The following is a 15,789-nucleotide window of genomic DNA, read 5'->3' as shown; positions in this document are numbered from 1 at the left end:
GAGAGGAGGGTTGCTGGACATGGGTGGATGGAGGAGAGCGCAGGGAAAGAATTGTTGGTCATGGATGGATGTGAAGGAAGGGAAGACAGGAAGGAGATGCACATGGATGGAGGGGAGAAAAAAGAAATTCTGGACATGGATGGAGGGGAGGGAAGACAGAGAAAGGAGATGCACATGGATGGAAGGAAGGGAGAGAGAAGAAATGCTGACATGCATGGAGAGGAGGGAACAGAGAGGAAGGAGATGATATGAGGGGAAAGGAAGAGAGGAGAAAAACTGCACATGGATGGAGAAAATAGGCAGAAGCTGGATCCACTGGACAGTCAAGGCTGCGGAGGACCAGAAATGAAGAAGAAAGGAGGAAAGGAAAGAAATAAATGGAAAGGAAGCCCTGGAAACAGAGTTAAGAGGACAGATAGCAGCAGAATCGGATACTGGGCCAGCATGATCAGAAAAACAAAGTCACCAGACAACAAAGGTAGAAAAAAATCATGTTATTTTCATTATAGTGTTTGGAATATGTCCACTTTGAGAATCAGGTGCTCAACATTAAAAGTTTATATTTACTTATTTATGGCATTTTATCCCGCATTAAACATGAATTAGATTGGCACCTGGGATCATTTAATTTTTTTCCCGGAGAGAGTAATGCATTGCCTCCCCCAGGCTCTCTCCCCGGCTATAGCCAGCTCTGCAATTTTGAGGGGAGGTGGACCCGGGGGAGGGGGTGCAGAGGTGGACCGGGGAGAAAGCCTGTTAAACATTTACCAGCAAACCACTGTCTAGTGCCCACCCATCCAACCTGTTGGCCCACCCAAAAATTGACTTCTGGCAACGCCACCACTGATCAGATTTCCTACAAATTCTTGTTTTCAATTTAATTGGTGCCAGTTCTTCTCATTGATCTGGCACCAATTATAGTTTCAGGGAGATCAATTGAACTATCCTGTATTGTTTCATCCATCTTTGACCAAAAAAAGTCAGGTTCCACTCTATCTCTAGAATAATAAAGTGATTTGCCATTTACACCCAGAGTTCCCTGTTCTTTCCAGAGAATTATGAAATGGTCAGACCATGGCACTTGTTGACAGGAGTTAAATTGAAAAGGAACATCCTGAAATTCAAAGTTGGTATATGCCACCAAATCAAGTAAATGGCCATTGTTGTAAGAAACTGTAATATTGGGCCAACTAAGGCCCAAGGATTCTACAAAAAAGAAGAAAATCTTACATACTTTAGAAGAATCAACAACACTTTCCAGACATAAATGAAAGTCACCAATAAGCAGGTGGTGATCACTATTAACTTCCTGTCTGGACATACAATCAAAAAAATCCTCTTTTGCCAGGTTCAATTTGCCTGGAGGACAATAAGCTAAAATATAACAAATGGAATCTGATAAAGACTCATCTCAAATAGCACAGGAGATAATCTCTAAAGAGGGGGAATTATATGAATCTATTAAAATTACTTTTATGTTTAAATCTGTTTATTAAGGTTTCCAAATATTCAACACATTCGTAGCAGAACTAACAACAGGAATCATAGAGTCATGTTGCATGAGTCAACATACACATTTACAAAATATGCCACCACGGGCCTTGTTTCTTATAGCCCCCGGCATAAACGCCACAGCTCTCCCATGCACACATTCACTATTAATTAAAAAACACTCCCAGTGCATCATGAAATGCTTTGCGCTAGTTATACATGCAACACTGCGAGAGAAGTCGTCGGGAGCGAGTGAGCAATGTAAACTTTGCCCGACGACTCCTCCCACAGTAAGGCACTGCGCATTGCCACCCCACTGTGAAAGCAATTATCCTGTTCCCAGCCCAACCTGGATATGCCAGGGACCCAGGAACAAAATAGAATGCTTAAAAACTTATAGACCATCAAACAGTCTGGTGGCAGAAACACCTACCACCAACCTCTCTAACATGAAACATACAACGCAACCCCCCCCCCCCCCCCCCATCCCTCTGCTCCCTTCCCCCCCCCCCCCCCCCCCCCCCCAATGCTCCATGATATACCCTTTAAGAGTTTAATATTCTACTACGTGCTACAGGGGAGAGTCCCAGAATGGTGACCACCTTTGACAATATGCCTCCCCTTTATTCGAGGCAAGATCTTCTACCACTTTACATTCCAACGCACACAAATGTATCATCCTGGACCGCCACTGCTGAAACGTTGGCGGCTCTACTCCTATCCAGTGCTGAAGAATTACCTTTTTCCCCATTAGAACCGTCTGTTTCAAAAAGGGTGTGAGAACTGTTACCCCCTTTACAGAGAGTTTAAATTGATCAAATAATTGCAATGCGTGGGTCGTCCAGGTAACTCCCCAGAGAACCAATACATGACCACACACCCACTTCCAGTACTGTAAAACATACGGGCAATGCCAAAACATATGGCCTAGGTCCGCTGGAGAGCGACCACACTTGGCACAAATATCATCTTCTCGCGTGGTTGCCTTCATAGCCCTATGTGGCGAAATATAAATTTGCATTACAAACTTGTAAAGAGTTTCCCTTAGCGTCACATTCTTGGTTAGCCTTGCAATATTCAGAACATAGGTCTTCAAATTCTCACCCCGAAGGCTAATTGACAACTCCCGATTCCACTGATCAGCTAACTTTACATAATCCACCTCCCCCAATTGTTCCCTCAAACACAAGTGAAAATATTTAAGGGGGACTGCCAGCTGCGCCTCCAGAGCAAATATAGTGAGCAACTTCTCCCACACCCCAGGGATCAGCGATGCAGCCGGAATCGATCTAATATAGTAACATAGTAGATGACGGCAGAAAAAGACCTGCACGGTCCATCCAGTCTGCCCAAGAAATGTGCCACTTTTTTGTGTATACCTTACCTTGATTTGTACCTGTCTTTTCAGGGCACAGACCGTACAAGTCTGCTCAGCACTATCCCCGCCTCCCAACCACCAGCCCCGCCTCCCACTACCGGCTCTGTTATCCAATCTTGGCTAAGCTCCTGAGGATCCATTTCTTCTGAACAGGATTCCTTTATGTTTATCCCACGCATGTTTGAATTCCGTTACCGTTTTCATCTCCACCACCTCCCGCGTGAGGGCATTCCAAGCATCCACCACTCTCTCCGTGAAAAAATACTTCCGGACATTTTTCTTGAGTCTGCCCCCCTTCAATCTCATTTCATGTCCTCTCGTTCTACCACCTTCGTATCTCCAGAAAAGGTTCGTTTGCGGATTAATACCTTTCAAATATTTGAACGTCTGTATCATATCACCCCTGTTTCTCCTTTCCTCCAGGGTATACATGTTCAGGTCAGCAAGTCTCTCCTCATACGTCTTGTAACGCAAATCCCATACCATTCTTGTAGCTTTTCTTTGCACCGCTTCAGTTCTTTTTCATCCTTAGCAAGATACGGCCTCCAAAACTGAACACAATACTCTAGATGGGGCCTCGCCAACGACTTATACAGGGGCATCAACACTTCCTTTCTTCTGCTGGTCACACCTCTCTCTATACAGCCTAACAACCTTCTAGATACAGCCACCGCCTTGTCACACTGTTTCGTCGCCTTCAAATCCTCAGATACTATCACCCCAAGATCCCTCTCCCCGTCCGTACCTATCAGACTCTCGCCGCCTAACACGTAACATCTCACGTGGATTTCTGTTCCCTAAGTGCATCACTTTGCATTTCTTCATATTGAATTTTAATTGCCAAAGCTTAGACCATTCTTCTAGCTTCTTCAGATCCTTTTTCATGTTTTCCACTCCCTCCGGGGTGTCCACTCTGTTGCAGATCTTAGTATCATCCGCAAATAGGCAAACTTTACCTTCTAACCCTTCGGCAAGGTCACTCACAAATATATTGAACAGAATCGGCCCCAGCACCTATCCTTGAGGCACTCCACTACTCACCTTTTCCTCCTCCGAGCGAATTCCATTCACCACCACCCTCTGGTGTCTGTCCGTTAACCAGTTCCTAATCCAGTTCACCACTTCGGGTCCTATCTTCAGCCCATCCAGTTTATTTAAAAGCCTTCTGTGAGAAACCATGTCAAAAGCTTTGCTGAAATCTAAGTAGATTACGTCCATAGCTCGTCCCTGATTCAGTTCTCCTGTCACCCAATCAAAGAACTCAATGAGATTCGTTTGGCACGATTTCCCTTTGGTAAAACCATGTTGTCTCGGATCTTGCAACTTATTGGCTTCCAGGAAATTCACTATCCTTTCCTTCAGCATCGCTTCCATTACTTTTCCAATAACTGAAGTGAGGCTTACCAGCCTGTAGTTTCCAGCTTCTTCCCTATCACCACTTTTGTGAAGAGGGACCACCTCCGCCGTTCTCCAATCCCTCAGAACCTCTCCCATCTGCAAGGATTTATTAAACAAATCTTTAAGAGGACCCGCCAGAACCTCTCTGAGCTCCCTCAGTATCCTGGGGTGGATCCTGTCCGGTCCCATGGCTTTGTCCACCTTTAGCTTTACAAGTTGTTCATACACACTCTCTTCTGTAAATGATGCTGTATCCGCTCCATTTTCATTTGTACTTTTTCCAGTCCATCGCGGTCCTGCTCCAGGATTTTCTTCTGTGAAAACAGAACAAAAGTATCTATTTAGCAAATTTGCTTTTTCTTCATCACTATCTACATAGCGGTTCGCAGTATCTTTTAGTCTCACAATTCCCTTTTTAGTCATTCTCCTTTCACTAATATACCTGAAGAAATTTTTGTCACCCCTCCTTACATTTCTAGCCATTTGTTCTTCCGCTTGTGCTTTCGCCAGAAGTATCTCTCTCTTGGCTTCTTTCAGTTTCATCCGGTATTCCTCCCCGTGTTCCTGTTCTTCAGTTTTTGTGTATTTCTGGAACGCCAACTCTTTAGCCTTTATTTTCTCAGCCACTTGTTTGGAGAACCATATCATATAGTGCTGCAACTGAAACCATGCAAAAAAGTCTCCCGCTACAGCCCCAAACTCCCTTCGCCAAGCCTCCAACGACTTCAAAGTTCCCTCCTCCGTATACAACTGGTGTAAATAATGAGCCCCCTTCACTGCCCAGGCCACAAATGGGGCAGAAGACGAGCCCGGTGAGAACTCTGGATTACCCTGTAGCGGCAATAGGGGGGACGAAGTCAACGAGAGCCCAAAGAAACGACACACCCATCTCCACGCCTTCCTCAAGGGTTGAATTATTACTGCATAAAAGCCATGCATGCGAGACTCGAGGGGCCATGCAACCCAAAGCTAACGTGTTGATCCCAAAAACAGCTTCTCTTCCTCCGTATAGGAAAAATAACTTGTGTCTCGGAACCAGTCCAAGATGTGCCTCATATTGCCCGCTACGGACAACAACTTATCGTTCAATAATTCCCAGCCGCCCTGCCTCCGAGGTAAATAAAGCTGAGATGCCGCCATCCACGGTCTCTTTCCCTGCCAAATGCAACATGTCACCAGCCGCGTTACCAATCGGTCATCCTTTCAGCTAAGCAGTATGGGCAACATCTGTAAAATATAGGTCCACTTAGGCACCAGCACCATGTTATAGAGGGCAACTCTACCCATAGTAGACAACGGCAACGACTGCCACACCTGTAGCGTAGCTCTCGTACATACTCTTAAGGGCTCTAAATTCACTTCATAAAGCTGCGATAATTCCGACGGGATCCACAACCCCAGATATTTTAACGAGCCCGATGTCCAAGACAAGGGAAATTCACCCTCCCACCTTCTCCTTATTTGTTCCTGGATCGGAAATGCCACTGATTTCTGTAGGTTTAGTAAGAAACCAGAAAAATAACTAAACTCCTCTATTTCCTCAAGAAGAGGAGAGACCGATTGTTGTGGTTTTGTCAAAGTTACTAAAACGTCGTCAGCAAATGCTAAGGTTTTCATGGAGAACAAGGAAAATACCACACCTGAAATCTCTGGAATCCGTTGACTAGAGTGCAACAGGGGTTCAAGATAAAGAAGAAATAACAAGGGGGACAGAGGACATCCCTGCCGAGTACCACAAGCCACCAGGAACGAAGCTGTACATAGTCCATTAACCACTAAAGACACTGTAGGTTGTTCATATAATGCCTCTACTGCTTGCAAATACCATCCCGTAATCCCTACAAATTCCAGAACTGAAAATAGATAATCCCACCGCACCTGGTCAAACGCCTTCTCCGCGTCTAGGCTGACCAAAAGCAACGGGTCCTTACAAAAATGGCTCTGTGCAATTGCTAAACATACTTTCCGCACATTCAAGGAAGAATGCCGACCCCGTACAAATCCCCCCTGTCCCTCTCCCACCAAAGATGCTATGTGTGGCGCTAGGCGGTCTGCCAGTACACGGGCCAGGATCTTCAAATCAACATTTATCAAGGAGATCGGCCTATATGAACCTGGAGAGTCTACCGGTTTACCCGGCTTGGGTATTAAGGTGATCACGGCTTCGTTCGAGTACCTAGGAAAGGACCCCTGAGAGAGCGACGACTCAAAAAAATTCCATCAGCGGTCCCCCAATCTGCTGAAGCATGCACTGATAGAACTCTGGCGCATATCCATCTGGGACAGGCGCCGTGCCCCTCTTAAGTGTTTTAACAACCCACTATATCTCCTTCCCCCCTAACGGAGCATTCAGTTGCGCAATAGCCGCCGCTGTTAAAATTACTTTTAAAATAATTCTTATATATTAATGACACTCCACCACCAAGCTTATCTGTTCTAGGGAGTTAAATAATTTTATAATCAGTTGGTCAAAGATATTTAATCAAGGGTCATTGGCTAAAGCAAGCTATGCTTCTGTAAGAAATAAAAAGCCAGGCTGATTATCCACTAAAACATTTCTAATTATATGTAGCTTGTTTACCACAGATCTAGTATTGCTACAAAAAGAAGGAATTGACAAGAAAAAATCGGTTACTTCTCGAGTGGGGGAAATTTAAATCAATTTACATTGTAGAATTCTCCCTCCACTGGTATTTGAAAACACTTAGAACACTTAGAAGTAAGCGATCTGAGATGATTATAGGAATAAAATTAGGCATATGAGCAGAACAGTCAGTCAAATTAGGATAGAAGTATTAGCTTAAAAACTATTGACATGAGTAATAATTATTGAGACATACACTGGGATAGTCAAGCACAGGGATCCTATCAGCGGAGGCCCCCACCCCAACCACAAGATGAAAAACAGCCCAAAACAAAGTAAATCATCATAAATTCCAGTTAACTTAGAGCACTGATTCAACTGAGATACCAGAACTGTAAAATAAATAGAAACAAAAATATTATATAAATATTGCCTTATTTGATTGCTTCACCAAGGAGTGCTGTGTTGGCGACGTGCTGATAACTGCACGGTTTTTAACATGATAGATAGGCATTCTCCGATGGAGTTAGTGGTAATTTCCTTTAACATTTCTGCATCCATCTGTTCATCCTGGCCAGGCGGACGATAGTACACTCCTATCTCTATCCTTTTCCCCTTTACACATGGAATTTCAATCCACAGTGATTCCAAGAAGTGTTTTGTTTTCTGCAGAATTTTCAATCTATTGGATTCAAGGCTCTCGTTAATATACAATGCCACCCCTCCACCAATTCAATCCACCCTATCACTACGATATAATTATATCTAATTTTTCATTTAGTGCAATACATTGTAACTCTCCCATCTTATTTCTTAAGCTCTTGGCATTCGCATATAGACATTTCAAAGTATGTTTGTTGTTCCTATTTACATCATGCTTAGTACTTGACAGTATTAATTTGCAATCTTTTGTCTGATTTTTATTTTTATTTAAGGACACCTGATCTACTTACGGTCTCTTTTGCAACCTCACTATCAGGATACCCTATGTTTAAAAGCTGCTCTATCTCATTTTTAAATGCCAGTGCCAGCAGCCTGGTCCCACCCTGGTTAAGGTGGAGCCCATCCTTTCGGAATAGGCTCCCCCTTCCCCAGTATGTTGCCTAGTTCCTAACAAATGTAAAACCTTCCTCCCTGCACCTCCCTGCACCTCTCGTCCACGCATTGAGACTCCGGAGCTCTGCCTGTCTCTTGGGCCCTGTGCATGAAACGGGTAGCATTTCAGAAAATGCTACCCTAGAGGATCTGGCTTTGAGCTTTCTACTTAAGAGCCTAAATTTGGCTTCCAGAACCTCTCTCCCACATTTTCCTGTCATTGGTACCCACATGTACCAAGACAGCCGACTCCTCCCCAGCACTATCTAAAATCCTATCTAGGTGACGCGTGAGGTCCGCAACCTTCGCACCAGGCAGGCAAGTCACCAGGCGATCCTCACGTCCACCAGCCACCCAGCTATCTATATGCCTAATGATTGAATCGCCAACTACAACAGCTGTCCTAACCTTTCCCTCCAGGTCAGCACTTGGAGGCGTATCCTCATTGCGAGAGGATAGTACATCCCCTGGTGGGCAGGTCCTGGCTACAGGAGTACTTTTTACTTCACCAGGATGATGCTCTCCTTCTAAGAGACCTCCCTTCTCCAAGGTAGCACAGGGGCTACCAGACTGGAGGTGGGACTTCTCTACAACATCCCAGTAGGTCTCCTCTATGTACCTCTCTGTCTCCCTCAGCTCCACCAAGTCTGCTACTCTAGCCTCAAGAGAACGGACATGTTCTCTGAGAGCTTGGAGCTCTTTGCATCGGGCACACACATATGACATCTGACCAACTGGGAGATAATCATACATATGACACTCAATGCAAAAGACTGGATAGCACCCCTCATCCGAGTGTTCCCAGAGCTTGTTCGCTCTCTTCTGTGGTGGACCATTCCAACCAGTTTGACTCTGGGACTTCCATTCCAAATTCCTCAGCCTCAAAAGATGCTGATGTCGGATGTATCTCTTCTGGGTTGGGGAGCTCATATGGATGGGCTTCACACTCGAGGAGCTTGGTCTGCCCAGGAAACATCTTCAGTTCAATCTTCTGGAGCTCCATGCGATCTGGAACGCTCTAAAGACTTTCAGAGATCTGCTGTCTCACCAAATTGTACTCATTCAAACAGACAGTCTGGTTGCCATGTATTTCACCAACAAGCAGAGGGGCACTGGATCATGCCCTCTGTGACAGGAGGCCATCCGGATGTGACGCTGGGCTTGCCGGCATGTCATTTTCCTTCAAACCACTTATCTGGCGGGCAAAAAGAACAGTTTGACCGACAGGCTGAGCAGGGTTATACAACCTCATGAGTGGTCTCTGAACATAGACATTGCCCACAAGATCTTCTGAGTATGGGGCACCCCCTCAGTGGATCTCTTTGCCATTCAACTGAATCACAAAGTTTCTCGGTTCTTTTCCAGTCTTCAGGCCCACAACAGACTAGTGTTGGATGCCTTCCTCCTTCGTTAGGGAACAGGTCTTCTGTATATGTATCCTCCCATTCCTCTTGTGGGGAAGACTTGAAACTTAAGTAAGACCACAGGACCGTGATCTTAATTGCACCTTACTGGCCTTGGCAGATCTGGTTCCCTCTTCTTCTGAAGTTATCCTCCAAAGAACTGTGGAGATTGGAGTGTTTTCCAACCCTCATCACAAAGTCTCTGGCCCTCACAGCCTGGATGTTGAGAGCCTAGAATTTGCTTCCTTGGGCCTGCTGGAGGGTGTCTCCCGGGTCTTGCTGGCTTCCAGGAAAAATTCCACCAAGAGGTGTTACTCTTTCAAACTGAGGAGGTTTGCCATCTGGTGTGAGGACAAGGTCCTAGATCCCCTTTCTTGCCCTTACCCAGACCCTACTTGAATACCTTCTACACCTTTCCAAGTCTGGTCTTAAGACCAACTCTGTAAGGGTTCACCTCAGTGCAATTAGTGCTTACCAACATGTAGAGGGTAAGCCCATCTCTGGACAGCCACTAGTTGTTCGCTTCATGCGAGGTTTGCTTTTGTCAAAGCCCCCTGTCAAACCTCCTCCTGGGACCTCAACATCGTACTCACCCAGCTGATGAGAGGTCCTTTCAAGCCACTGAATTCCCGTCATCTGAAGTACTCGATCAGGAAGGTTATTTTCTTGGTGGCTGTAACTTCAGCTCGTAGGGTCAGGGAACTTCAGGCTTTAGTAGTGGTTGCACCCTATACTAAGTTTCATCACAACAGAGTAGTCCTCCGCATTCACCCCAAGTTCCTGCCAACGGTTGTGTCGGAATTCCGTCTGAACCAGTCTATTGTGTTGCTAACATTCTTTCCCCGACCTCATATGTATCCTGGCTAAAGTGCCTTGCACACCTTGGACTTGCAAGCAAGCATTGGCCTGCTAAATGGAGCTGACTAGCCCCACAGATAGTCCGCCCAACTTCTTGTTTCTTTTGATCCCAACAAGATGGGGATCGCCATCAGGAAACACACAATCTCTAATTGGCATGCAGATTGCATTTCCTTCAGTTATGCTCTCAGGCTGGGCTGACTTTGGAGGGTCATGTCACGGTTCACAGTGTCTGAGCCATTGGTTCGTTGGTAGCCCACTTGCCGTCAGCAATTGAAGAAATTTGCAATGCTAGTGCATGGTCTTCAAAACACATATTCACATCTCATTACTGAGATTATTTGAGCACAATAGCAGACGCAACAGTTGGTTCGGGCAGACAGTGTTACAGAATCTGTTTGGGGTCTAGAATCCAACTCCACCCCCCTCCTCCTTTCCCAGGCCCATTTTATTCTGTTCCAGGCTGCACTCTCCTTCAGTTTGTATATATATATAGTTTCAGGTTAATCTGCATTATGTCCTCACTATTGCGAGGCCCAATTGACCAATGTTTGTTGTTTCCAGTGTGCCTGGATGCTAGGGGTACCCCACTTGTGAGAATTATGGCCTGCTTGTCCTCGGAGAAAGTGAGGATACTTATCTGTAGCAGGTATTCTCCGAGAACAGCAGGCCTTATATTCTCACAAATCCTCCGGCCTCCCCATGGAGTTGTCTTCTACTTTTTCTTTTTTTATGCTGTATTGTCTAACTGCAGTAACTGCTCTCCTGCGGCGAGAGGGAAGGCACTTGCACATGCGCGGTGGAGCATCTCTCACGCTCCACAAGGCTCTGTTTATTTTAGCTTATTACAATCTCTGGACTGGTCAACATGGGATTGCTTTACCCACTTGTGGAAATATAAGGTCTGCTGTCCTTGGTGAACATCTTCTACAATTATCTTCGCTTTACAGTGTCAAAGTGAGCAGTACAGGTAATGGCAGTTCTTCTTGCTTCAGAAGTCATCGCTGCTATATGGCACCAGATAATGTCATCAGCACGATTGCATCTGAACACTTCCACTATTTCACAGTATGAAATAATATGATATAGCAAAATAAGGTTGCAATAGAGTAGTTCTATCTTGATATCCATCAATGGCCAGCTTAGTTACAGCATCAAAGTGAGCAATGCAGGTAAATGGGAGCAGCAGCGGCCTGGTTAAAAGTATCGACACTAAGTGAAAGCTGAAGTTAAAACTGTAGATGTGACTGAAGTTAGTGACCTTTACTTGTTTTTTTTTCTTTTGATTTTGTGTTTTAGGTGAGACATGGAATCCACTGAAACTGCATTACCAGCTAAGAAATGTGCGTGAACGATTAGCTAAAAACTTAGTGGAAAAAGGTGTGTTGACAACAGAGAAGCAGAACTTTCTTCTTTTTGACATGACTACACACCCTCTCACCAACAACAACATTAAGCAGCGCCTTATCAAGAAAGTGCAGGAAGCAGTTCTTGATAAATGGGTTAATGATCCACACCGTATGGACAAACGTTTGTTGGCCCTGATTTACCTAGCCCATGCTTCTGATGTCCTTGAGAACGCTTTTGCCCCCCTTTTGGATGAGCAGTATGACTTAGCCATGAAGAGAGTGAGACAGCTTCTGGATTTAGACCCTGAAGTTGAATGTACAAAAGCAAACACAAGTGAAGTCCTCTGGGCTGTGGTTGCAGCCTTTACAAAATAACTATAATAGGACAGACATGTTCGGGTCTTTTTTTTTTTGTTTTCATTCTGTTCTTTAATGTAAAGCAGTCATTTCTCTTTTATTTGAGTCTTCATGCAGTTCTCTGTAATTTGTACCTTCTCATATTACAAATCGGCTCTTGTCTCATAGGAAAAGAAGTATTTACCTTTTACTTATGCCAGCATTACAGGTTTCTGCTGGAAAAACATTTCCTTTCATAGGGTTGTTTTTTTTTTGGGAGGGGCGGATGGAAGGAAGTGAAGATCAGTGAATTTTAAAGTTTAATGCCATATTGGCATTGCATTTCATATTCTGATAACAATTTTGTAAGTTGATTACTGGAAGGTTTTAGTTAAACTGCACATCAAACATGAAATGTGTATTTTAGCTAACTTTCAATTACTCAAAATGTACTTGTGTCACAGTTGCAAGTTAGAAATGTAAACAATTCAGAAGAGCCTTCTACTTGCCAAAGTTTAGTATCTGTTCATGTACCCCCCTCCCCCTCTCAAATATCCTGTGTAGAACATGGTCTCAAATGTGTAATTAGCAGTTTGTTTTAACATCAGACTACAGGTTCAGCTGCTGGGTGAACAGCAGATGTAAAATAACCCAAGTATATCTGTTGTACAAGTTAGGTTTTAATTAAGCCCCAAGGTTAGTATAGGAAGGTCCTGCTGTTTCAAAAGCCGTTTTGGGATGGGATACATTCCAATGTATTGTGTATATAGTTTCAGTTGTATATTAACATACCCATCTTAAAGTTTTGCAAGATTTAACTGGTTGTACACCCGGTTGCCCCATTGTTTAGGGTTGTTTCGGCCATTGATATTTCATATGTGTGTTTTATGAAGGACCTGCTATAATTCAAGACTGTTTTTAGCAGTCAGTGAGTAAACATGTAAACTCAATGTGAAGATCTATGAATTTGGAAATAGTATAATATTCTTAGCCTTCTATTTTTTAATCATGTTTTGTTGGACAAAATGAGGTGACTTATGTTCTTCAAGTCACATGGTTACCAGTCTCTTCCAGACAAACAATAACAAATCTTGAGTGCTGGGTTTAAGTTTTTTATTTTTATTTTTTTTGCTTGTATTTTCTTAGTTTTTTTGTTTCTATATGAGTTCTTACGTTACATACTATTCATCTACTTATGCTTTTTAAAGAAAAATAAATAGAAAGTGTCAATCTTAGCAAGTGTTGCATGTGAATGGTTAGCAAGTATAATTACAGTTCCAATGACTAAAAAGTCTGTAACAAAAGGCTCTCACATTTTAATTTTTATATCTATAAAATTATCCTGGTTAGCACACACATAAAGTTTTGGCTTTTTAAATTTAATTGCATCTTTACCACATATTGCTTACACTTTTTTATTGACTTTACAGTGTAAATGTACATTGAATAAATCACTTTTTTTTTCTCATGCATACTAATATTGGGGCTTACAGGTGTGTAAAGACCTTTTTGGGTTAATCTGTTCAAAGCAAAAATACTAGGTGGTGTATAATTGTATAATTGTAGAGTTGAAGTTTATGGGATTCCTCTAAATCTGTATACTAGCTTTTTACCATACAAATAAATAATGATCTTGAAAGTGCCTGAAACAGAGCTAGTATGTTATTTGTAACTTTGATGACTTGAGTATTTCTGTTTCCCATGTTTATTGTATTATTTTCAATTAGAAGCAAAGCAACATAGAAACAGTATCATTATACAAAATATGATTTACAACACTCCTTCTTACCCCGTTCACATGTTTCCATCTTTTCCTTCTCTCATATGCTTCCCCCCCCCCCCCCCCCCCCCCCCCCACACACACTTATCTCTCCCCCTCTACCTATGTCTTCGACTCATTTTCTATAGTCATGTCTATGTATAACATTAGTCAGGAGTGGCTTGGGAGGACAGCCATTGTTCACATGGATCCCAAGTTTTATAGTGTTGTAGCAAATGACCAGTCCGGAAGGCCGTCAACTTTGACATCAGGCAGATGTGGTCTAATTTTCGTAGTACCGTCTGTAGTTCTGGTAGGGATGGTTGTTTCCAAGCCGCCGCCAGCACCAACTTGCTGGCCACAAACAGCTGAACAGCAAAGCGATGTATGGAATTCTGTATTCCCACTGGTTTAAAGTGAAGCAAACAGTGGTTCATTTTCAGCGGGTATTCCATCCCTGTTACTTCACTTAAAAATTTCAGTTACCGTGTCATCAAGCAGATGAAGCCATTACGTATGGGTTGTGTCCATCAACCAGCAGGGGGAGATAGAGAGCACTCAACTTTTCACAGTGCCTCATGGCCAGCCAGCTCCACTGCCTCTTCAGTATTCTTTATCTCCCCAAGCAGGGTGGCTGCTCCATCAAAAATCTGCCTGGGGGTGGCGCCTGGCTTGCCAGTTGTTAGTTGGGGTGTTAGAGGCTATAGCAGCTTCACTTTGAAGGCACATAGGTTAGCCCTTTCCCTGCCTTACCCATGCCCCCGTGGATGTGGACATATTAGCTTGCTTCCCCCCCCCCCCCCCCCCCCCCCCCCCCCCCCCGTGGTCGGGTGGTCTGAGGAGCCAGAGTCAGGTGCAGAATTACTACAGGATCTGGATGATCCCTCTGCGGTGAGGATTTTCCACCGTGATGAGCTGCCAGCACTTATTTCAGATTCCCTACAGGTCCTTTCTATTGAAGAGCCTGACAGTGGCACGGCCTCCTCTGTGAATCCTAGGATGGCTAGTACCAAAAAGCTTGCTTGAGCCTTTCCTTTGCATGACTCCATCCAAGAGCTTATTTCCGCTCAGTGGGCTGACCCCGAGGGACCTTTGAAAGTTTCCAGGGCTATGGGGCAATTATACCCTCTGCGTGAGGAGCATTTGGCTCGCTTTGCAAGGCCTAAAGTAGATGCCCTAGTCACTGCAGTGACAAAGAGAACTACCCTCCCTGTGGAAGGAGGAGTTGCCCTGAAGGATCTACAAGACCGTAGGCTGGAAGCAGCACTTAAACGGTCCTTTGAAATTGCAGGTCTTACTGTTCGGGCATCTGCATGCAGTTGTTATGCTGCTAGAGCCTGCCTGGCGTGGTTGCAACAGGCAGTGGAACAGCCTGGAGATGGAGCGGAGCCCTTCTCGGATGTGGCTCCGCGGCTGGAGTCGATCTTGTCCTTTTTGGCTGATGCCATTTATGATATTGTCAGAGCTTCGGCTAAACAAATGGCAGTAGCAGTGGCGGCTCGCCGTCTTATATGGCTACGACATTGGGCAGCGGACATGGCCTCTAAGCAAAGGTTGGTGAAGTTGCCCTTTCAGGGCCTTCTCCTATTTGGTGAGGAGTTGAAAAAAAAAATTGTTAAAGGCCTGGGAGATCCTAAACCCCAGCGCTTGCCCAAAGATAGGCCGAGGCCTTCCTCCAAGGGCCAGGCGGTCCACTCCTCTTATAGACCTCGCTTCCGTGAAGCTAGAAGGTACCGCCCGGGGCGTTCTGCTGGGTTCACTTCTCATGCCCGTTTTTCAGCAGAGGAACTCCTTTCGCTCGGACAAGCATTCCGCAGCCACCGGCTCTAGGCCTGGAGTTCAGGGGCGACCCTCTCAATGATGGTGCGCCGGCCCCCTCCTCACTTCCTGTCATCGGAGGACGTCTTTCCCTCTTTGCCGAGGAGTGGGCCAATATTTCCTCAGATCAGTGGGTTCTGGACCTGATCAGAGATTGTTACAGAATAGAATTCAACACCCCAGTAAGAGACGTGTTTGTGGAGTCCCGATGCGGTTCTGCTGCCAAACGGGCGGCGGTAGAGGAGACTTTGCAAGGTCTGATTCAGTTAGGGGCCGTGTCCCCGGTACCTCCCGCCGAACACGGCTACAGCCGATACTCC

At 44.7% G+C, this 15,789-nt stretch overlaps 1 protein-coding gene across 1 annotated transcript in view; it reads left to right on the top strand.

Moving 5' to 3' along the window:
- The window catches only part of GOLPH3 (golgi phosphoprotein 3), a 63,898-nt gene extending 50,364 nt beyond the window's left edge, over nt 1-13,534 (top strand). Inside the window, exon 4 of the mRNA XM_030193001.1 lies at nt 11,507-13,534. Coding sequence (XP_030048861.1) covers nt 11,507-11,931 — 425 coding nt within the window. The 3' untranslated portion in view covers nt 11,932-13,534. The remainder of the gene's footprint in view (nt 1-11,506) is intronic.
- The last annotated feature ends 2,255 nt before the right edge of the window (nt 13,535-15,789 follow it).

This window comes from Microcaecilia unicolor, chromosome 2, assembly GCF_901765095.1.
Source record: "Microcaecilia unicolor chromosome 2, aMicUni1.1, whole genome shotgun sequence".
NCBI lineage: Eukaryota > Metazoa > Chordata > Amphibia > Gymnophiona > Siphonopidae > Microcaecilia > Microcaecilia unicolor.
The sequence above is the reverse complement of the archived record's forward strand: the minus strand, read 5'-3'. Positions and strand labels throughout refer to the sequence as shown.